Genomic DNA, 23357 nt, shown 5'->3' with positions numbered 1-23357 from the left:
CTGTAACTATGCTGCTGCCTGTCTTGGCCAGGACACTCTTGAAAAAGAGATTTGTAATCTCAATGAGACCTATCCTGGTTAAATAAAGGTTATAAATAAATGTATTTCTGGTCTGTTTCATGTCTTGTCAACTTGTTATATTTCAGAATCCTGTTGCTAACCTCAGTTTGCACGTTAGCTAACCACACATTAGCAACAGGACAAGCCCCGCCTCCCTGCTATGGCTACCATGTTTACTGTTGGTATGGTAACAACGCTGTTAATTCTAGACCCAGAAGTACTAAAGAGGCTAAATTGAGTAAAATTACATAATGAAGTTAACAAACTAAACAAAGCGAGAAGATTGAATGAGCGAGCAGGTAAACCGATAGATAGTCTGTCGTTATGCTCGGAAATTAGCTAACTTTTGAGATGACTAGTGCGACATAACGTTAGATTGTTCTGGGAAACGTTACGTACGTAACAGTAGCAACATAACTAACTCACATTTAATTTAAATTAGAACAGCTGTAGAAGCCTTAAGTTATTTTTGTTTCTGGTTCTTTTCAGTTGTCAGAGATGGCCGCCTTTTCCGGAGTTTTCAAAGCCAAAACAGTGCGAAACGGCATTTCGATGCCTCCCGTCCTTCCCTCTATTAACGGCGCACAGGACACACAGGAGGCGGTCAGACAGATAACGGCAGCAAAGGAGATGATGGCGGAGAAGACAACGGTTCTCAAGAAACTTCGGAATCGCAGAAGGAGTAGAGTGCAACAAGACCAAGTCAATGATAGAATGTATGTTTTTTAAGATCAGCTCTGGCAGCTCTATAGTCAGTAGGCTACATCATAGCCACAACTATAAGATAATGATCCCAGTATCTAATTTAGGCAGTTAACCGTTATATCTAGGACATTTAATTTACTGCAATGTTGACTGAATTATTACAGAATGTCCAAAGCAATGAAGGCTTACAACAAGAGCAAAGAGAGGGGAGCAGTGCGCAGCCATTCACCACAACCAGAGTTTCCGCCTTCTGTATGACAATTATCTTCCTATGCACACACTTCAAACATAAAAGCATATATTTATATTGCACTATATAATCTGGTATATTTTAATAATTCCTTTACAGATGTGTAGTGAGAAGCGGAAGCGAATGGTAAGTCTTTTTTTTAATATAAAATTTGACCTGTAAAAAGACTAAACCCTACTTATATCTATGTCACACCTCTCTTATTTTATTTTGGTTCTATTTGCAGATGACCTACATGTCCCTAAAGCAATGTGTAGAAAAGGGCCCATTCGCTCCAATCCCGTTGCAGTGGTTGGACGCCATAGTTGACCGAGTTTCACCTAAACTTAAAGAGGGTCCTAAAGCAAAGAAACTACTACAGGAGCTCTGCAAGGAAGTCAGCGAGGACTTCCACAATGTGATTGTTCAGCACACAGGTATGGGCAATTATTTGTGTATATATGTATGTTTATGCTTGCAGAATACAGGTGAACCATGTCTTTTTATGCCATATTCACTCCCTTTAGTGGACACAATACTTATTAATCCACAGACAGAAGGACCAGTCTCAGACAAACACACAACAGCTCAACCAAAGTGAGTGTCTAATGTACACAAGTGATTTATCCACAATAGTAAAACAGTAGTTGGTCTGTTTTTCTGTTGTCCTTTTGCAAGTCACCTTTCCAATCTTTTGCAGAATTCTTGATTTCTCTCAACCTCGACATGATAACTTCATCAGAAGCCGAAATAGGTTGAAAAAAAATTTGCACATTCTTCATCCGGTAATGCAAACTGTCTTGAATATTGGCTACGTGACGTTTTCTCCACTGGTCCTGGTTGATCTTTCAGGATGCAGGTAAGGAAAGTCGTTCTGAATTTAACGTGGCACTGCTCAAATAAGCACATAACTACAATTTTTCACATGAAGATTGGCCAAGGTCCTTTTATTATTTCATTGTTGGCTTCTGTCGGTTCAGGGATTCAGCACCTGTGGACTGTAAGAGCCTAAAAAACAAAATGGCTGTGGAGTGTAAGAGGACAGAAGATCATATCATGAATAGCTGGTTTCCCAAAGTCATCCACTTATTTACAAGTCAGCAAACACTGAAGGGAGTTAAAGAGGAGCAACTGGACTCCTTCTATGACTGTGCATCCTCCCTCATCTCCAATCAGGTGAGATAATACTGACTTGACTTTGGGCTTGATTTGGATTTGAAGTCCGAATGAATAGTTTAAAGGTATTAGGGTTAGGGTTAGTCCTGTACTTGAATATATAAATGATACGATACTGTCCTACATTGTGTTATTAGCAATCCAGTTGTTACAGACATACATTAAAAGACCACTAAGAAACACCTACACATGGAAATTTGTCACAGTTTTTAATAGTACATTGAATTAGTCAAGGAAGAGTCTCATCACTTTATACAAATAATAAGTACATTTATAGCCCGCTGTATTGAGATCTCATCTCCTTTGTTAGTTTTTGCATAAGCAGCATGTCAGCAACTAGCATCACTGATTTTTCGTTTAGTACTTGATTTTTATGGCACGTTTCTTGATTACACTTTTAGACTTATGGACATTTTCCTTTTGTCAATTCCCAGTTGAAATCTCTGCTTCAGACAAGTGTAGAGGAGTTTGTCAATCTGTTTCATCCAAGAAATCGCCACCGCTTTCCTATTTTTCGTATGGCCTTGACATTTGATGATGAAAAGATGGAAATTTATCCCACCTTACAAGATCTGGAAGCTGCTGTTTTTGAGATTCTTAATGCCATCACAAACACACTGCAGGTAATGTGTAATATCAATTTAGAGGAAAAGTACTACGTTGTGGCACAGGTAAAAAAAAAAAAAAGATTTAGAGCTAGTATTGATGTCTATGAAATTGATTCACAGAGAGTACAGACGGTCCAGTCATGGCTGGCACAATCCATACCTTCGTTTGTGGATGCCAAGCTGGCTGATCACATCCTTTCCTGGGCTCAGGTCACCTTGAAGACTGCCGTGTGCAAGAATCTAGAGGAACCTGACAAACATTTCCAGAACTATGGTGATGTTTTATAATCCCATAATTTCCTATCATCATGATTTATTTATTTTTTTCATTCATTTCTGATGTTTCTACTTTACTTTGCAGTTGACAACTTTGACTGGCTAGTCAATGGAACTGCACAGGCAAGAGTGGAGAAGATCATGGAAGAGGAGCACTCCTTTGATGAGTACACGAAGGTAACACATCATGAAGTTCAGTTAATGCTGCATATATTATAGATCTATTCTGGCCTTGTTATTGGTTTTTCTGATGACCGTCAATGTGTAATCTCACTGCTTTTTAAAGAAAGTGGAGGAGTTTCGTGTTCTGTCAAAAGAGATTATCAACCTCCCAGCAAAAGCCCACTTCTCGATGGTCCATCTGGACTGTGAAGAGCTGAAACAGGGGCTGGCCAACAAAGCAAAAAACTATGCTGAAATACTTTTGAACAAACTGATCACCATCCACCGTGAGAAAAATCTACAGTGAGTCACTTCTTGTAACATTCCAAACTATCCATCTGTGTTTAAAATGGTTTGATTTTTCTCACAATCCTTTTTGTGTCTGTTCCAAGGATCTGCTCTGAATTTGACACCATCAGAGAGAAAATTCTGAAAGTACCAGAGAGCACGGAGGACATGACTGAGATCATCAATCTTATTAATTGTACTAAGACAAAGGGTATTGCTGAACTTAATACAACAATTAAGGTAAAATGATTGGTTCTACCTGTCGTATCTTACATTAAAGCATATTTATTTTGGTAATCAATTCTAACAACATTTACTACCACATTGCATTCTGACAGGAAGCCAACCGTGTAGTGCTCTACCTCCTGGATGTCCACTTCTTTGAGCCAGAGGATCTGGAGCTTAATACGACTGTCTTTCACTGGCCGCAGAAAATCCTCCATGTCTTTGATCTCAGTGACGAGGTAAAGCTCGTGTCTGTCGACAGTAGTATATCATGGTTGATTTTTAACGATGACCTGATTCCCGTACGGCTATGTCATTTTACAGGTGATGCAAAAGGCCAAGCAGAAAGGGGAACAGGAGCTGCATGCCAAAAGAAAAACATTAATGGTTCAGCTAGTAAAGTTGGGACGTAGGATAGAAGAGTTCCCGCATTGCTCTGAGTTGGATATGATGCAGGAGGTACAGTGTCGTCACTTTCAGATCATTTTGGAGAAATAATAGTTCCGACATTTTGGGAAATACATGTATTTGCTTTCTTGCTGAGAATAAGGTAAGAAGATTAATACCAATCTCATATTTGTCCTTACAATATGATGCTACATCCAGTGCTACATGCTACATCCAGTAGCCAGTTAGCTTAGCTTAGCATAAAGACAGGAACAAGGGGAAACAACTTGCCTAGCTTTGCCTACCAGCACCTCACAAATTCCAGGATAGCACTGCGCCTGGCCAACAAATAACCCTCCATAAACCCACAAATGGTTGTTTTTACATTTTTGTGTTACATATTAAACAAGTAAGATGTAACATTTTAATTAGTGAGCTTTAGAAGTGCTGGTAGGTGGATTGTGATGCCCTCAGAAAGAGTCAAGCTAGCTGTTTTGCACTGTTCCAGTCTTTATGCTATGCTAAGCTACCCGTCAGCTGGCTCCGGCTTCATATTAAACAGACAGAAATGAGAGTGGTATCAAACTTCTCTTTCAACTCTCTGCAAGAAAGTGAGTCAGTGCATTTCACAAAATGTCAAACTATTCCTGTAAACCAACTTAACCCTATAATAACTTTATAGTCATATTAAAATATGCCTTTTAATTTCTTGTCAGTGTCAAGCATCATAAAACATTTTATTTTTTAGCAATACAATGGCATCAAATGGAAAATAATTTTGTCTTTTTTTTGGGCAGTATATAAAGGATGTCAGAGCAGTTAAGAAACTTCTCCTGGAGGCTGAGAAGGCGATCGCCTTCATTAACAAAGAAGAGGCTTTTTACAAATGGGACCAAACGTGTTACCCAGAAGTCGAGGTCATCAAAGACAGTATTGAACTATATCAGAAGCTGTTTGGACTTGTGCTGAACTGGCAGCGCACAGAGACCAGGTCTAAAAACAGTTTTTTTTACGTGTTGCTTTTTAATTAAAACATTTACCCTGATAACTATTTTATCTTCTTTTTGAATAGATGGATGTACGGCTCCTTCCAGGAACTAGATGGCGAGAGCATGGAAGTAAAAGTGGATGAGTTCTTTAGGGAGATCTTCAAAATGCTCAAATTCTTCCAACAGAAGCAGAATAAGGCTGAGCAAGAGATGGAGAAGATTGCTGGGAAGACTAGGCAACGAACTCGTGAGAATGAGCCAAAGAAGATGGAAAGCTCTACTATACGTTTGTGCTCCACTGTAATGGAGCAGATCAAAGAGTTCAAGGTATCGTATGTGACTGTCATCTCAAAGGGGCTCATTAATGAAGTCTTATCGTAAGTGAAGTCTTGTTTGTGAATGCTAAACCTTTCTGTGGACTGTGTTTGTGTCAACAGGACCATATCCCTATTGTGTCCATCTTGTGTAATCCAGGCATCAGAGCTCGCCACTGGGACCAGATGTCAGAGGCAGCGGGGTATGACCTCACTCCTGACTATGGTACCACACTCCACAAAGTTCTCAAACAAAACATGGCTCCTTACCTTGAAGAGTTTGAGTCTATTAGTGCTGCTGCTAATAAAGTGAGAATTCCTGGAATTTCGTGTTTGCTTCTACAGCGTTAGATAAAAACCTTAATGATAATCAATGCTATGTACCCCCACTATCCTGTATGTCTACAGGAGTTTTCCCTGGAGAAGGCTATGCAAACCATGGTCCATATTTGGGATGGTATTTCTTTCCACCATCAACCTTACAGGGAGACCGGAGTGTCCATCTTGACCGCCTTGGACGAGATTCAGACAATGCTAGACGACCAGATTGTGAAGACTCAGACTATGAGGGGCTCGCCGTTCATTAAACCGTTTGAACATGAAATCAAGGTTAGCTTAGGGTTAGAGAGTTTATTCACCTAATGATATTGAATACATTCTCAATGCATTGGAGTTTTACCAGTCCTGCAGAGTTTTAACAGTTTGATCTGTGACCTCAGCTTTGGGAGGAGCGTCTGCTACGTATCCAAGAAACCATAGATGAATGGCTGAAGGTGCAGGCCCAGTGGCTTTATCTGGAGCCCATCTTCTCTTCTCAGGACATCATGCAGCAGATTCCGGAAGAGGATCGACTTTTCCAAATTGTTGACAAAAACTGGAAAGAGGTCATGAGGCACTGCGTTAAGGACTCAAAGGTAGTCGTCGGAAATAGTTTACGGTCGACAAATTGTTCTGAAAAAAGGAAATTGTGAAAGATAAACTGTTGATTTGTAATCATAGATTTTGACAGCAACCTCACTGCCTGGTTTACTAGAGAAACTGCAAGATTCTAACAACCTCCTGGACATCATCATGAAAGGACTGAACGCCTATTTGGAGAAAAAGCGTCTCTTTTTTCCACGGTAAAGGAAAAGATTGTTTCTTTTGCACAATTCTTTGTTAATATCGCATATTTTGATACTTGCTACCAATGCTGCTGCCAGGTTCTTCTTTTTGTCCAATGATGAAATGCTGGAGATTCTGTCTGAAACCAAGGACCCACTGCGAGTGCAGCCCCATCTGAAGAAGTGCTTTGAGGGTATTTCCAAACTGGACTTCCTACCCAATCTGGATATCCAGGCAAGGCAGTGACGCATATTGTTAGTGTTACATGACCCCATGGTTGTTGAACCTTTATTAAATTGCGTTCTATTCTTGCCCAGGCCATGTTTAGTAGTGAGGGGGAGCGTGTTCCGCTAATCCAGCACATCTCCACATCTGAAGCCAAAGGAGCTGTGGAGAAGTGGCTGGTGCAGGTGGAGGATTTGATGATTCGCAGTGTCAGAGATGTAGTAGCCAGGTCCAGGGTGGTGAGATCACTGTTCCTATACCTTCACAACGGCACAGTACTGTGATTGTTTAACTCAAATACTGTCATGTTGTGTATGTATCATATTCTGCATCTGAGGTTCCTCTTATGCGTGAACATCAATGTGAGTGTGGTTGTACTGACAGGACTACGCTAAGACAGCACGGAGCCAGTGGGTCAAGGAGTGGCCTGGGCAGGTGGTGCTCTGCACCTCCCAGATCTTCTGGACCTCTGAGGTTCATGAAGCGATCAGAGCAGGAGCTTATGTAGGTTTTCACATATTTTTCGATGTAAATCTTACACTTTTATTTTGTCTTTTTAAATCATACTAATTACAGTTTAATTAATGGAAATTATGTTTAGTGTTTTTCTGACTATGAGAAAAAGAAGCTGTGAAGATTTCAAGTTAAAAATCAAAACTTAATTTACCAACAAATTTACTTCCAGTCTAATAATAGTGCTGCAAACATTAATGAGCTTTTAGAGTGTAGAGGTACAAAGCAGTGACGTGTGTCACTCCTGACCAACTGACCTGAAGTCTTCATTTGATGAGCACGGCAGAAAGAACAAGTCTCCCCTTGAGAAAGAAACTAAAATAGAAATTGGACTGTTGTTCTTTGCAGGGTTTAAAGAACTACTATCAGCAACTCCAGAATCAGCTGAAGGACATTGTGGAGCTGGTGAGAGGAAAACTGCCCAAACAAACACGGATCACTCTAGGAGCATTGGTCACTATTGATGTCCACGCCAGGGATGTGGTCTTGGAGCTTATTAAGAATGGTACCTCATAGCACTGCATGTGGAATTGACTGTAACAGAGATTTGCCTCAGTTTAGAAACAGCACCAAGAAAATATACTTGAAAAACTAAATAATAAGTATCCGTTCTTTACAGGTGTATCAAATGAAACAGACTTCCAATGGTTAGCCCAGCTTCGGTACTACTGGAGCAATGACAATGTGCGTGTTCGCATCATCAACTGTGATGTGAAGTACGCCTATGAGTACCTGGGGAACTCACCACGTCTGGTCATCACTCCGCTGACTGACAGATGCTACAGAACACTGGTATAGTATCTGACAAATAGCGTACTTAAACATGAGTGCTTTTGTATTTAAATAATGCTGAGTGATCACATATTGTAACGTTAAATTCCATCACTCTCCCTCTGTTTTAGATTGGGGCTTTCTACCTACATTTGGGTGGTGCGCCTGAGGGTCCAGCTGGAACAGGAAAGACGGAAACCACCAAAGATCTAGCCAAAGCTTTAGCTGTGCAGTGCGTGGTCTTCAACTGTTCTGACGGCCTGGATTACCTCGCTATGGGCAAAGTAACACCAACAGGATTTTTTATATAGGATTTATATTCCTAATTCTAATGCCAAAGTTAAAATGCAAAAGTGGTTTTATTTTATTTGATCTAATCTCTTGCTGCAACAATAGTTTTTTAAAGGTCTGGCTTCATCTGGTGCGTGGGCATGCTTTGATGAGTTCAACCGTATCGAGCTGGAGGTGCTGTCGGTAGTGGCCCAGCAGGTTCTCTGCATCCAGAGGGCCATTGAGCTGAACTTGGAGTACTTTGACTTCGAGGGGACAATGCTCAAACTCAATTCCAACTGCTTTGTGTCCATTACAATGAACCCTGGCTACGCAGGACGCTCAGAACTCCCAGACAACCTCAAGGTATGTAATCAGTGAATAAATATTTAAGCATCGTAGGTTATCACTGTCAGTTCTAAAAAATATTTGCTGTTACTACTTCTACTCTGCATTATTTATTACATATTGATTATCTACATTATTTGTTCCGAGCTCTTCAAATTATACACTGTAATGAATCTGCTTTTACACCCCTTCAGTATAATGTAACATAATAAAATGACGTGTGTGACTGTCCAGTAACACGTCACCTTATTTTTTCTTTCCCTTCTGTGTGCAGGTGTTGTTCCGAACAGTGGCCATGATGGTCCCCAACTACGCACTGATAGCAGAGATCTCTCTGTATTCATATGGCTTCCTCAATGCCAAACCACTGTCAGCAAAGATTGTGATGACGTACAGGCTCTGTTCAGAGCAGCTCTCCTCCCAGTTCCATTATGATTACGGCATGAGGGCCGTCAAAGCTGTACTTTTGGCTGCAGGAAACCTCAAGCTGAAGTTTCCTGATGAGAACGAGGACATACTGGTATTTGTGCTGAAATGAAGTCTATACTGTATGCCCTAATTGGGAAATTCTCTAGTTTGTCAATAGTTTTTTTGACCCTTTCAATTTTTTTCCACATGTTGTAACGTTCAGCTTCTGAGGTCCATAAAGGATGTCAATGAGCCCAAATTTCTTTCCCATGATATTCCGCTGTTCAATGGAATTACCAGCGATTTGTTCCCAGGCATCTCTCTCCCTGAGGCTGACTACCAGGTCAGACATGTTGATTTACTTATAATAATACCTGTGCAGTTATTAATATTGTCATGCGTATCATAATCAGTGTTTTTTCATGTCCTTGGCAGCTGTTTCTGGAGGCTGCTGAAGAATGCTGTAAAAATCACAATGTACAGCCAACAGAGGTCTTCTTACAGAAGATGATCCAGACATATGAGATGATGATAGTCAGGCATGGGTATGTGGTATTTCAATTTCAATGTTATCATATCATGATATTGTGTTTACCAGGTTTGCAATTACCGTATTCCACACGACTGGGACACGGCTTGAAGGATATATTTAAAGCATGATCTTGCATGAAGACATTCCCTCTTTTGTATCAGGTTCATGCTGGTGGGGGAACCTTTTGCTGGGAAGACCAAAGTGCTACATGTTCTCGCTGACACGCTGACTCTCATGAATGAGAGAGGGAACGGTGAGGAGGAGAAGATCATCTACATGACATTGAACCCAAAGTCCATCACCATTGGACAGCTCTTTGGACAGTTTGACCTAGTTTCCCATGAGGTAGATCTGTTTCTTGGATCTTCTTGTATTTATTCTGTATCCCAGATTAAAAAATAATTTTATTTAAAGTATTGATGTAGAGATGGGACAACAGGTGGCCCTCTCTTCTTCTTAGTCCTTTGACTTTTTCCTTTTCCTTATTATTAGTGGACAGATGGGATTGTGGCCAACACGTTTCGTGAGTTTGCATCGGCTGACACGCCAGAACGTAAATGGGTGGTGTTTGATGGTCCCGTAGACACACTGTGGATTGAGAGCATGAACACTGTGCTGGACGACAACAAAAAGGTGCATAATTCACAGAAAGAAACATTTGATATTTATGTTTTTCACATACTTGAGTAAAATCAATTTGTGCTTCTCTCTTCCTCCACAGCTGTGCCTGATGAGTGGAGAGATCATCCAGATGTCCAATCAGATGAGTCTGATTTTTGAGGCGATGGATTTATCACAGGCCTCGGTGAGTTAAACGTTTGAAGTGGAATAAGTTATTTATTTGATATTCTGTCTAAAAATGCAACAATTGCTTGTTGATTTTCTGAATGGTCATCATTTTGCTCTAATGAAGCTTTAATAGTTCACCAACATGCTTGATAAGATAATCGGAATCAACAACGTATGCAGCTTAATTGATTGATTGATTGATTGATTGATTGTTGGTTTGGTTATTTTCTTCCACTGCAGCCTGCCACAGTCAGTCGATGTGGTATGATCTACATGGAACCGTCTCAGTTGGGCTGGGAGCCCTTAGTGATCTCCTGGATGAACAATCTTCCTGATGCCCTGCAGAGTCCGGACAATCGCTCCCGGCTGCTGGAGCTCTTCCACTGGCTCCTGCCGCCTGCCCTCAGGATGCTGCGTAAACACTGCAGAGTAAGCGTCCCCAAGCCCCAGAACAACCCAAACACTAAATATAGAAGATTTGTCAAACTGGATTATGTTTTTTTTCCCCCCCAGGAAGTGGTTTCCACTAGCAACAGTAACACGGTGGTGTCCTTGTGTCGACTGTTTGAGATGCTGCTCACTGAACCTGTAAAAACGAGTCATGGGGATAAAAATATTATCACCTGGATCATGGTAAAAGGACTGAATCCTTTGTCATTTTAAATGATATTATAACCTTATTTATTTAAAAGCTTGCCTTTGCAAACATTCTTGGGATTTGTGCTTTCCATTTCACCTCAATTATATTGTTGTATGACACCTCCCCTTCTCTTCCGTTATGATTGCAGGCAGCTTTTGCCTTCTCCCTGGTGTGGTCTGTAGGTGGCAGCTGTGATGCAGACAGCAGAGAGAAGTTTAGTGAGTTCTTCAGGATGATTGTGTCAGGAAAGACAGAAGATCATCCCATACCTGCCGCTGTGGGGAAATGGGAGTGTCCAATGGATGAGAAAGGGCTGGTGTATGACTATTTCTATGAGGTATTGTGTAATTAAATCACTTAGAGGTCTTTCACGTTTGTTTAAATCAGTCAATTATACTGTAATCTTTTGAACAGTTTAAAGGAAAAGGCCACTGGGTTCACTGGAATGATGCCATCAAGAATGTCAACCTGGGAGACACGAACACCAAAGTGCAAGAGATCATTGTTCCCACCATAGATACAGTTCGCTACACCTTCCTCATGGACCTCTGCGTCACATACGGAGTGTTAGTATTATACAAATGCTAAATTATTGTTTGACTTCTACATGTGCTATATATACTGTTTTCTAAAGAATATTCCTCATTTTATTTTACCCTTCATTTATTTATATTTCATCTGACAAAATGGATTATTTTACAAAACCTGTCCTCTGTTTCTCTGCTCAGGCCTCCCCTGTTTGTTGGTCCTACTGGCACTGGGAAGTCAGTGTATGTGAAGGAGAAGCTGATGAACAATCTGGACAAAGACCGCTATCTACCCTTCTTTATCAATTTTTCAGCTCGCAGTAGCGCCAACCAAACTCAGGTCATCATTTAGGAAGCAAGGATCTAAGAATGTCCTCTTTTATATTGCTTAGCGAAAGGTTATTAAATGTAATAATCTAAACAAACAAGAAAGGGAAGATGTTTAATTTTGATTTTGTATTTATTGCATCTTCTAGAATATCATCATGTCCAGGTTAGATAAGAGAAGGAAGGGAGTGTTCGGGCCCCCCGTGGGAAAGAAGTGCGTGGTCTTTGTAGATGACATGAACATGCCTGCACTGGAACAGTTTGGAGCACAGCCTCCTGTGGAGCTTCTTCGACAGTTTATAGACCATGGAAACTGGTATGAGCCACCCACTGTCAGATGCCAATTTCATGCATTAGAGAAGCTACAGCATTGTTCAGTACACCTTTATGCTCTGGCAGGTATGACCTGAAGGATACCTCCAGCATCTCTCTTGTTGACGTGCAGCTCATCTCAGCTATGGGCCCACCTGGTGGTGGGAGGAACGCTGTGTCATCTCGCTTCCTGAGACACTTCAACATTTTTAGCATCAATGCATTCAGTGATGACACCATGGTTCGCATCTTCTCCAGCGTGGTGGCCTTCTATCTCAAAAACAATAAATTCCCACCTCAATATTTCACTATTGGCAACCAAATAGTGACGGCTACAATGGAAGTGAGTCCCCCAAAAACACACCATGCTGTCACTTTAAATAAGTTGTTCACGTGTAAAAGACTCTTATGCATCATATCTTGTCTTCTGCAATGCTTTCATTTCATTTGTTTAATTCCTCAAGGTGTATAAGAAAGCTATGGAGAACCTGCTTCCAACTCCAGCCAAGTCTCACTACACCTTCAACCTGCGGGACTTCTCGCGCGTTATCCAAGGCTGCCTGCTGCTGAATAAGGACTCTCTGGAGAACAAACACACTATGATACGCTTGTTTGTCCATGAGGTCTTCCGGGTCTACTATGACCGCCTGGTGGATGACAAAGATCAAGCATGGCTCTACCAGCTGATGAAAGGCATCCTCAAAGATCACTTCAGAGAGTCCTTTGACCAGGTGTTTGATCACCTGAAACAAGGCAGTAACGTAAGTTGAGATTCAGTTATACTGGCTTGTCATCTGCTTTACTATTATTATGTTTCACAATATGTTAGGAGAGATGCAGGAAGGACGAGGAGCTGCTTTGGCCTGTTGTCACTCCTTGCTGCCCAGGATCTAAATATGATTTTATATCTTTTTTTGGATATATTTTCTACAAGCATTTGAAACAATCTATTTGTTTTATTGTGTACCATAAATGCCCTTCCTTTCTCAGCTGGTTAAGGAAGACATGCAGAATCTTCTGTTTGGTGACTACATGAACCCTGACCTGGAGGATAATGAGCGCTTGTACGCTGAGGTACCCTCAATGGAAAGCTTTTCTCAAGTGGTGGAGTCGTGTCTTGATGAATACAACCAGATGCACAAGAATCGCATGAACCTCGTCATCTTCCGGTAAACAGCTCTCATATTCAACTACATGCGCTGCAAAAATAATGGTCATAAGCTATTTAGTGTTCAACGACAACAAGTAATAACCAAATGACTTGACCTTTTGTGACGTAAGTTAATGAAATTGTGTTTTTATAACTCTGTCTTTGGATGGAAACTGTATTTGTTTGTTAAATGTTGGCATTATGTAGTTATCTCCTGGAGCACCTGTCCCGTATCAGCCGTGTGCTGAAGCAGCCAGGAGGCAATGCCCTACTAGTGGGAGTGGGAGGCAGCGGACGCCAGTCCATCACCCGTCTGGCCACATCCATGGCCCACATGATGATGTTTCAGCCTGAGATCTCTAAGAGCTATGGCATCACTGAGTGGAGAGATGACCTCAAGGTCAGCTTTATGGTTTAGGACAATATTCTGTGTCCTATGCAATTCTGCTGCATCACTTGTTGCAGCACTTCTCACACCATTTGTATCTCTGCTTGTGATAAATGAGCATTTTCATGATTCATGGGACATTTTAACAATAGCCTGTCTCCCTGCTTTGAATTACCCTTTAGATGCTGCTGAAAAATGCTGGGGTGAAAGGTCAAAAGACAGTGTTCTTGCTAACTGACTCTCAGATCAAAGATGAGGCTTTTCTAGAAGACGTGGACAGTGTCCTGAACACAGGGGAGGTGCCCAATCTGTTTGCCATAGACGAGAAGCAAGAGATCATGGAGGTAGGCTGTCACAAACCAAATGTATACCCTTATAGGGCAATGTAAACCTTGTAAACAAAGGATATACTCATTCATGTTTAACGTTACTCTCTCCAGACAGTACGACCCATTGCCCAGGCTGGTAATAAGAATTTGGAGTTGAGTCCTTTGACTCTGTTCGCCTTCTTCGTGGCACGTTGTCGAGAGAACCTGCACATCGTTGTGGCCTTCAGTCCTACTGGAGATGCCTTTCGAAATCGCCTGCGCCAATTTCCATCTCTTATCAACTGCTGTACTATTGACTGGTTCCAGGTACTGTATATGTATTAGGAACGGGGTGATCGCTTGTAGTTTGTACTTTGTCTTTAGTCAAATAAACTGCATATGACATGACAGACACAGAAGAACTGTCTATGTATTCATCTGCGTGTCAGTCAGTTAGTCATGTGGGAATAAAGGAGACATGGGTTAGCTCATACATACTTTTCTTAACAGTGTCAACAGTCTGCCTTTGCATGCTCCCTTTGTTCCTATCCTCATGGTCCTTTCTTCTCTATGCCCTGACAGCCATGGCCGGAGGAAGCTCTGGAGCGAGTAGCCAACTCCTTCCTGGAGTCACTGGAGATGAGTGAAAATGAGAGGCAGGAGGTCATACCCATCTGCAAAACCTTCCATACGTCTGCCAAGCAGCTCTCACAGAGGTACGACATGTCGTTATTTATAACTTGTATATTTAAAGGTAAACTATGATATGAGTCTTTCATAAAACTGTTGTTTTCATCGCAGATTCCTCTCGGAGCTAGGTCGCCATAATTACGTGACACCCACATCCTACCTGGAGCTGATTGCAGCGTTCCGTCTGCTACTCACTCAGAAAAGAGACACTGTCATGAAAGCAAAACAGAGGTACACCAACGGTCTGGACAAACTAGCCTTCGCTGAGTCTCAGGTATGTGCAGCACTGTTTTATACCGGCATTATTTTAGTTTCTTTGTCTAAAAATGTTCATCATGCTTTTGCTTTACTTATTCTCACAATGTTTCTCTGCAGGTTGGTGAGATGAAGAAGGAACTTGTTGACCTGCAGCCCAAACTTGAACAGGCAACGATAGACAACAACAAAATGATGAAGGTGAATAAGTGTCACATCTTCATTCAGCTTCAATCGACCTGGAGTGTATATATATATATATATATATATATATATATATATATATATATATATATATATACCTGTATATGTTAATATACTGAATGTAATTGTTTCATTTGATGACTTTCAGGTGATTGAAGTGGAGTCTGTACAAGTGGAAGCCAAAAGTAAAGTTGTGCGTGTTGATGAGGAGGCAGCAACTATAAAAGCCGATGAGGCTCAGGCTCTGAAGAACGAGTGTGAGAGTGACTTGGCTGAGGCCATCCCTGCCCTGGAGGCTGCACTCTCAGCCTTGAACACTTTGAAGGTGAGCGCTTCAACTGCAACCTTCTGGCGGGCCGGTTTTGGCCCGCCAGAAGGGTCCAATCCGGCCCGCGGGATGATTTTGCAAAGTGTAAAAATTAGTTTTTTTTATCATAAAGTAAAAGCCTTTGTAGATACACTGTGATCAGTAAGTTGTAACACACATGTGTAAATGATAAACTAATACTATTGTTGAAATTGCACTTTTTTCTTCTTAAGAAATTTCAGGTTGTTCATAATGTTTTTTAAAAAGATTAAGTTTGAACATTTTCAGAAAGGAAATTTGGAGTTGTGGTTATTTACAGGTTATTATGCTGGGATGTTACTGGTCCGGCCCACTTGAGATCAAATTGTGCTGCATGTGGCCCCTGAACTAAAATGAGTTTGACACCCCTGGTTTAGACAGTCTGGTAAATTGAGCTGCCTGTTTCATTTCAGCCCTCTGATGTCACAATTGTGAAGTCGATGAAAAATCCTCCTTCGGGGGTTAAGATGGTGATGTCAGCCGTGTGTGTAATGAAGGATATAAAGCCGAATAAGATAGCTGACCCAGCTGGGACTGGAAACAAGGTTGGACTGAAGTTTTAACATTGCAATTTATAGTAATATCGCAATGATTAACTTATATTCTTTATATTCTAGGTCTTGGACTACTGGGGTCCAAGCAAGAAGCTACTGGGTGATATGAACTTTTTACGAGATCTTAGAGAATATGACAAGGACAACATTCCTGTGAGTGTCAGGGAAGCTACATTCTTCATTTATTTTTGCTCTGACTAACTCCTCTATTTCTTCTTTGCAGGTTCATGTGATGCAAAAGATCCGTAGTGAGTACATGACTAATCCTGACTTTGACCCCAGTATAGTGGCAAAGGCCTCATCTGCAGCAGAGGGCCTGTGCAAGTGGATCAAAGCAATGGAGGTGTATGACAGAGTGGCAAAGGTGCAGTGTTGCATAGTCGTTTTTCTCTTGACTTGTCCTGATAATGCATACGTGTTTGGTTCTTTTCATTCTTTAATGTCAACCACTCTCTATGGTTTTAGGTCGTGGCTCCTAAGAAGGCCAATCTCGCAGAAGCGCAGGAGTCCCTGGCTGCTACCATGGCACTGCTGGACCAGAAGAGAGCTGAGCTAAAGGAGGTCGAGGACCGTTTGGCTGCACTTCAGAAAACCTTCGAGGAGAAGACAGAAGAGAAGGCCCAGCTGGAGTTCCAGGTGGATTTGTGCGCCAGGAAGTTGGAGAGGGCTGAGAAACTCATCGGTGGTCTGGGCGGAGAGAAGACCAGGTCAGGAAGTGTTGTAGAGACTCTCTTAAGCTTCTTCACTAACAGACCTACTTACTCATACACTAATGTAATAGTAATACCTTTTCTTCTTTCTTCTATATACTCCATATTCTCTTATGATTAAAACACAAGTAATATATATATATATATATATATATATATACTGTGATTAAAATAAATACATCTTAGTTATGCATTGATTATGTAAATAAGCCAATTTCCAAGATGATGTACATAAATATTGTATTGTTTGTTATTTCAAATATTATTTACAATTAAGCTAATTACCATATAATACTGATAAAAATGAATTTGTCTTTAGATGGTCTAAAGCAGCAGATGGCCTGCAGAGCACGTATGACAACCTGACTGGAGATGTTCTCATCTCCGCTGGTGTCATCGCATATCTGGGGGCGTTCACTGCTGGCTTCAGACAGGACTGCACTAAGTCATGGACCAAACTCTGCCAAGTAACAGTCCTCCCGTTCTTTATTCTGACTTTCTTTGACATGTTAAATTGCTTATTATCTTTCTTTTCACCTACCTTGATATATTTAGTCTAAGAACATCCCATCAGCAGATGACTTCTCTCTCAGTAAGACTCTGGGAGATCCCATTAAGATCAGGGCTTGGAACATCGCAGGCCTTCCCAGTGACTCTTTCTCCATCGACAACGGGGTCATTGTCAGTAATTCACGTAGATGGTGAGTCTGTGTTGCTGAAAAATAGTTTTGAAGTTCAATCTTTTACTGCTGAATATACTGTATGTACACATTGTGGTAAATGAGCAAAGGTTTAAAATTCAACCTTAGATTAATCTTATCTTATGCTTGTGTTCACGTAGGCCCTTGATGATTGACCCTCAGGGTCAGGCCAACAAGTGGGCGAAGAATTCCGAGAAAGACAACAACCTGAGTGTAATCAAGCTAACAGACGGGGACTACATGAGAACTTTGGAAAACTGTATTCAATTTGGAACACCCTTGCTGCTGGAAAACGTAGGAGAGGAGCTGGACCCCTCCCTGGAACCACTGCTGCTCAAACAAACCTTTAAACAAGGTGCTGTGACTGTGAGATAGCTATTTAGGGGGCAATTGATATTTGAATGAAAAAGTCAAACTGTGAAAAAGTTCAATCATTTGTTTGTTTTACCTAGGCGGTATGGATTGCATCAAGCTAGGGGAGAGTGTGATTGAGTTCTCCTGTGATTTCCGTTTCTACATCACCACTAAGCTGAGGAACCCACACTACCTACCAGAACTGGCCACCAAGGTGTCCCTGCTCAATTTCATGATCACCCCAGAGGGCTTGGAGGATCAGCTGCTGGGGATTGTGGTTGCCAAGGAGAGGTAGCGGTTATAAAATGGTCACATTGGTGTACACACTTAAATACTTCTTATCACTTCTTTACAGCATTGTTTCTGCTCTCTCTCTGCTCTACAGACCAGAACTGGAAGAGGAGAGAAATGTACTTATCCTGCAGTCAGCTGCCAATAAAAGGCAGCTAAAGGAGATCGAGGACAAGATCCTGGAGACACTGCAGTCGTCTGAAGGAAATATCCTGGAAGATGAGAGCGCCATTCAGATTCTGGACTCCGCAAAGATCATGTCCAATGAGATTAGCAAGAAACAGCAGGTGTGGACATTGCACAAGTCATGAGACCTAGACTGTGAATGTGACGAGTCTGATCATTGGTAGTCTTGTTTACTACTGTTTACCAATTTCCCAGATTGCAGACAAGACGGAGATCAAGATAGCAGAGTCTAGAGAGGGTTACAGAGCCATTGCCAAACATTCCTCCATCCTGTTCTTCAGCATTGCTGATCTGACCAACATAGACCCGATGTACCAGTACTCTCTCAGCTGGTTCGTCAACCTCTACATTAAATCTATACAACTCAGGTGAGTGATGCACATGATGTGTTAACAAAGTAATACATTGAGACTTCATGACTTTATCTCCATCTATTGTATATTAACACAAACTTCATTCTCACACAGGAATCACACATTTAACAAAGAGGAGGTTTATTACAGCAACTCACTTGGCTCAGTTCTTGTCTCAGTCCATATTGATTAGTCATTGCTCATGGTACACACGCCTAAACTGCCGTCATTTCCTCCAAATCATCCCTAATGTCTATTACAATCAGTACAAATTCAGAAGAAATGCAACATTGCTTATGATTGAGAACAAAGTCAAAGGGAAAATATTTCTATACAGCAGATGTGCCCTGCACACACAGGAAATATGCATTTGTATACAATTTGTTTCATTGTACATATTTGACCAAATGGGACAAACTAGTGGCGAGAGACAGAGCCCCTTTCTCAGTCAGCAAAGATTCGGCTACATTTTGAATTTCTGAATGAAACAAAATCCACACGATGACATCTGACATGAACGTTTAGCATAGGATTATATACCTTTTAATAGTTGGTCTGTGTTCATCTGAAGCTTATTATGTTTTGTCTTTTATTCATCAGTAACAAGTCCAAGATCCTGGAGAAGAGGCTTCGATACCTGAGTGATCACTTCACCTTTAACCTGTACTGTAACGTCTGTCGCTCTCTGTTTGAGAGGGACAAACTCCTCTTTTCCTTCCTCCTCTGCAGCAATCTACTCCTGTAAGTGTAAACGCTACCAGGGGGATATCGGTTCAATGAAATAGATCATTACAATTTGATTTCAGCTTTTAACCACATGCTCAGATGAAGATATACTACAGTATGTGAATGTTTGCTATCGTCTTCTATTTACACTCAGATCAAAAGGGGAGATTGAATTCTCTGACTTCATGTTCTTTCTGACCGGAGGAGTGGGACTGCAGAACACCGTTGCTAACCCCGACCCCAGCTGGCTACAGGACAAGAGCTGGGATGAGACCTGCAGAGCCAGTGAACTGTCTGGCTTACAAGGAATAAAGTGAAAAGCACTCACTCAATTTTGTATGACTTGTGTCTACAACTACACTGTCCTGTTTCTTTAACAGAATGGAGTGAATCTATGTTTTATTTATTCCACAGAGAGGCTTTCATCGAAAGCCCAGAAGACTTTAAATCTATTTATGACAGCGAAGAACCAAGCAACACTCCTCTGCCTGCTCCATGGTGTGAAAAACTAAATGACCTGCAGAAGATGATCATTGTTCGCTGTCTCAGGCCTGATAAGATAGTTCCAGCTGTCACTAAATACGTGACTGGCACACTGGGGAAGAGATTTGTCCAGCCTACTCCCTTTGACCTGAGTAAGAGCTACCTGGACTCTAACTCCACCATCCCGCTCGTATTTGTGCTGTCTCCTGGAGCTGATCCCATGGCTAGTAAGTCCCTACAGTACCAATCATTGACTGTCAAGGTTTGATATAAAGCTTCCACTGAAAAACTAGAAATAACAACATCCCTCTGCAGGCTTACTGAAGTTTTCCAGTGACAAAAACATGGGTGGTGCCAAGTTTCAGTCCATCTCTCTGGGGCAGGGCCAGGGACCCATCGCTGCCAAAATGATATCGACAGCGATGCAGAATGGGACGTGGGTGTGTTTGCAGAATTGTCATCTGGCCGTTTCCTGGATGTCCACTCTGGAGAAAATCTGTGAGGACTTCAGTCCATCGACATGCCACCCAGACTTCCGCCTTTGGCTCACAAGCTACCCATCAGCCAAGGTAAAGCTCAATGCATTTCATACGGCACATGTGTATAAATGACCCACTTTAAGCAGCAAGACAGAAATGTATTCTGATTATAGCCCTTAAAGAACACCCTTTATGTTTATGATATCAGTTTCCAGTGACCATCCTGCAGAACGGGGTGAAAATGACCAACGAGCCTCCGACAGGACTCCGACTCAACCTGCTGCAGTCTTACTTGTCAGATCCTGTTTCTGACTCAAACTTCTTCAATAACTGCCCCGATAAGGCGCTGGTGAGTGGAGAAGCTTGTTTACATATTGTATGTGACATGCATTTGAGAATTGAAAAAGCTTTATCATACAGTATGAAGGACTGACTCTTGAATTCCAACACTAGATTTGGGAGAAGCTCCTGTATGGACTGTGCTTCTTCCATGCTCTTGTTCAGGAGAGGAAGAAGTTTGGTCCACTGGGCTGGAATATTCCCTACGGCTTCAATGAGTCTGACCTACGTATAAGCATCAGACAGCTACAGGTATTCATTCAGAGTTTCAGTGGCCATGTTTCTACACCACAAGAATCTAAAAATGCATTTGATTTGTTTTCCTCTTTAGCTGTTTGTGAATGAATATGAAGACGTACCCTTTGAGGCCATAACTTACCTGACCGGGGAGTGTAACTATGGCGGCCGTGTGACAGACGACTGGGACAGGAGGCTCCTGATGACCATCTTGGCTGACTTCTACAACAAGGACATCATTGAGAAACCTCGCTACCCTTTCTCACCGGGCGGTGAATACTTTGCCCCACCTAAATCTATGTATGACGACTACATTGAATTTATCAAGGTAAAGCCACTTGAGATAAAAACACACAACAAAGAGAAATATATATTAGATTTGTTTTCTTCTCTATAATCTCTTCCAACTGAGTAACAATATCTTTGTTGTGTTATAGGAGCTTCCTTTGAGCCAGCATCCAGAGGTCTTTGGGATGCATGAAAATGTAGACATTTCCAAAGATCTCCAGCAGAGAAAGCTGCTGTTTGATTCCCTGCTACTCACCCAGGGAGGAGGAGCTAAGGGAGGGGCTAGCTCTGGGAGTGACAACACGCTGTACGACATAGCGAATGACATCCTCACTAAGGTATAAACTAATCAAACCTCCTTTCATTTTCAACATTTTCGATATTCATTTTTCGGTAGGAAAAACACATGCAGGTGGAAGTTTCCTTTACCTTGATTCTAATTTACATGCACTCAGTTGTGTATTTCTAACGAGTAGACTTGCTTATTTTCCTCAGCTTCCAGCTAATTTTGACATAGAAGCAGCTCTCTCGAAGTTCCCAGTGCTCTACGAGGAGAGTATGAACACTGTGCTCGTACAAGAGATGGAGCGCTACAACACGTATGGACAAACAGCTCAGTGCAGACCTTTAAGACATACAGCGCATCATCACCTATATGACTCTCTCCCTCTCTCTCTCTCTCTCTCTCTCTCTCTCTCTCTCTCCCCTCTCTCTCTCAGGCTGTGTGGTACGATCCGTGTTAGTCTGCAGAATCTGTTGAAGGCCATTAAGGGTTTGGTGGTGATGGATGCGGAGCTGGAAGCAGTTGCAGTCAGTTTGATAGTGGGAAAGGTCCCAGAGAAATGGGCTAAGCGCTCTTACCCTAGCCTCAAGCCTTTGGGCAGCTACATTACTGATTTTCTCTCAAGACTCAAGTTTTTGCAGGTGAGACTTCTTAGTAAAGAGCAATTAGTTGAACAGGAGATATGTGTATATTATATGGGAGCTTTGTTGAGTTTTTTTTACCCCACTTATAGTTTCACTTTTACGTTTTGCGCCTGTAGGATTGGTACGACAGCAACAAACCCAACGTGTTCTGGCTGTCGGGCTTCTTCTTCACCCAGGCCTTTCTAACTGGGGCTATGCAGAACTATGCCAGGAAATACCACGTCCCCATCGACCTGCTAGGCTTTGATTTTGAGGTCAGACGACACACACACTTTGCGATCGCTCTGTCTCCACCTCAAAGACCTTCTCATAACCCTAAAAGTAAAGTGATCTGTGGTTTTGTTTTCTTGATTTTATCTTACAGGTTCTTTCTATTGATGAGTCAGAGACATCGCCTGAGGATGGCGTTTACGTTAATGGAATGTTTCTGGATGGAGCACGATGGGACAAAGAAAGGTAGATGTTCATACTCTGGTTATAAAAAAGAACAAATGAAATATCATTGTGAAAGGGAAGTACAAATAGACTTGATAAACCTTAATTATTGTTTGTCTCCCTGTCATCAGTGGATTTCTGGCTGAGCAGCATCCCAAAGTCCTATTCAACGTGGTGCCCATCATCTGGGTAAAACCCAGTAAGTAAATAACCAGACTTTGTACATTACCAACTGAATGTTTTCCGCTGTCTATTTCAAACCCATTATTGTAAATTTGCTAATTTGCCAGACTCCGCCTCATCCCTTTGCTTCCTTCTCTCCCACGCAGGTGAAAAGAAGAGCATCGATCAGGCTCAGTTGTATGTCTGCCCTCTCTACAAGACCAGTGAGAGGAAGGGCACCCTCTCCACCACAGGCCACTCCACAAATTTTGTCATTTCTATGCTGTTGCCCACTAGCAAGCGCCCTCAACACTGGATCAAGCGTGGTGTGGCCATGCTCTGCCAGCTCGATGACTGACATCAGACAAACCTGTTGAAGACTCAAACTCTTTACTGTGACACTTTTAAAGCTTTGATTTCTTTTTTTTTTATTATCTGTTCCTTCGCAATGCAAGATTAAACATAACATCAGTTTGTGACCAACTACAGAGTATGTGTTTAACTGTGGATTTGTGGATATGGAGAGATACATGGATCTGTGCATGGTACGCTTTTCAGCATCAGACGCACTGTGACTTTTAAACAGAAAACACACATTTCAATGCA

At 41.7% G+C, this 23357-nt stretch overlaps 1 protein-coding gene across 1 annotated transcript; it reads left to right on the top strand.

The window, feature by feature from the left end:
- The first annotated feature begins 558 nt into the window (after positions 1 to 558).
- Positions 559 to 23191, top strand: dnah12 (dynein, axonemal, heavy chain 12). The gene is made up of 73 exons (XM_029435915.1): positions 559 to 776; positions 930 to 1017; positions 1115 to 1141; positions 1242 to 1431; positions 1522 to 1591; positions 1695 to 1853; positions 1975 to 2170; positions 2605 to 2793; positions 2899 to 3052; positions 3140 to 3231; positions 3341 to 3519; positions 3609 to 3744; positions 3843 to 3968; positions 4054 to 4188; positions 4914 to 5107; positions 5189 to 5432; positions 5543 to 5728; positions 5828 to 6028; positions 6139 to 6333; positions 6419 to 6540; positions 6622 to 6757; positions 6841 to 6987; positions 7133 to 7252; positions 7610 to 7766; positions 7881 to 8053; positions 8164 to 8316; positions 8429 to 8668; positions 8925 to 9170; positions 9282 to 9401; positions 9494 to 9603; positions 9752 to 9935; positions 10083 to 10223; positions 10312 to 10395; positions 10620 to 10808; positions 10893 to 11012; positions 11168 to 11356; positions 11434 to 11585; positions 11748 to 11886; positions 12023 to 12189; positions 12273 to 12528; positions 12650 to 12946; positions 13176 to 13354; positions 13543 to 13735; positions 13906 to 14067; positions 14164 to 14358; positions 14614 to 14747; positions 14833 to 14995; positions 15097 to 15177; positions 15329 to 15505; positions 15940 to 16071; positions 16144 to 16233; positions 16304 to 16444; positions 16546 to 16787; positions 17110 to 17257; positions 17346 to 17491; positions 17632 to 17846; positions 17944 to 18136; positions 18231 to 18423; positions 18518 to 18690; positions 19276 to 19416; positions 19556 to 19714; positions 19816 to 20111; positions 20200 to 20453; positions 20572 to 20712; positions 20817 to 20954; positions 21034 to 21267; positions 21377 to 21565; positions 21723 to 21826; positions 21947 to 22151; positions 22271 to 22408; positions 22519 to 22610; positions 22721 to 22788; positions 22919 to 23191. The coding sequence occupies exons 1-73, from the start codon at positions 559 to 561 to the stop codon at positions 23107 to 23109; spliced, it is 11928 nt and encodes a 3975-aa protein (XP_029291775.1). The 3' UTR covers positions 23110 to 23191.
- The last annotated feature ends 166 nt before the right edge of the window (positions 23192 to 23357 follow it).

Source organism: Cottoperca gobio, chromosome 7, assembly GCF_900634415.1.
Source record: "Cottoperca gobio chromosome 7, fCotGob3.1, whole genome shotgun sequence".
NCBI classification, from domain to species: Eukaryota; Metazoa; Chordata; class Actinopteri; order Perciformes; family Bovichtidae; genus Cottoperca; species Cottoperca gobio.
This window is presented reverse-complemented; position numbering and strand designations above follow the sequence as displayed.

Excerpts from the sequence above, each read along its gene's own strand:
- dnah12 (XM_029435915.1), top strand. The coding sequence starts at position 559 with ATGGCCGCCTTTTCCGGAGTTTTCAAAGCCAAAACAGTGCGAAACGGC. Across the intron at positions 5,108-5,188 it reads TGGCAGCGCACAGAGACCAG|ATGGATGTACGGCTCCTTCC; the intron begins GTCTAAAAACAG and ends CTTTTTGAATAG. Across the intron at positions 20,955-21,033 it reads TAAGCATCAGACAGCTACAG|CTGTTTGTGAATGAATATGA; the intron begins GTATTCATTCAG and ends TTTCCTCTTTAG.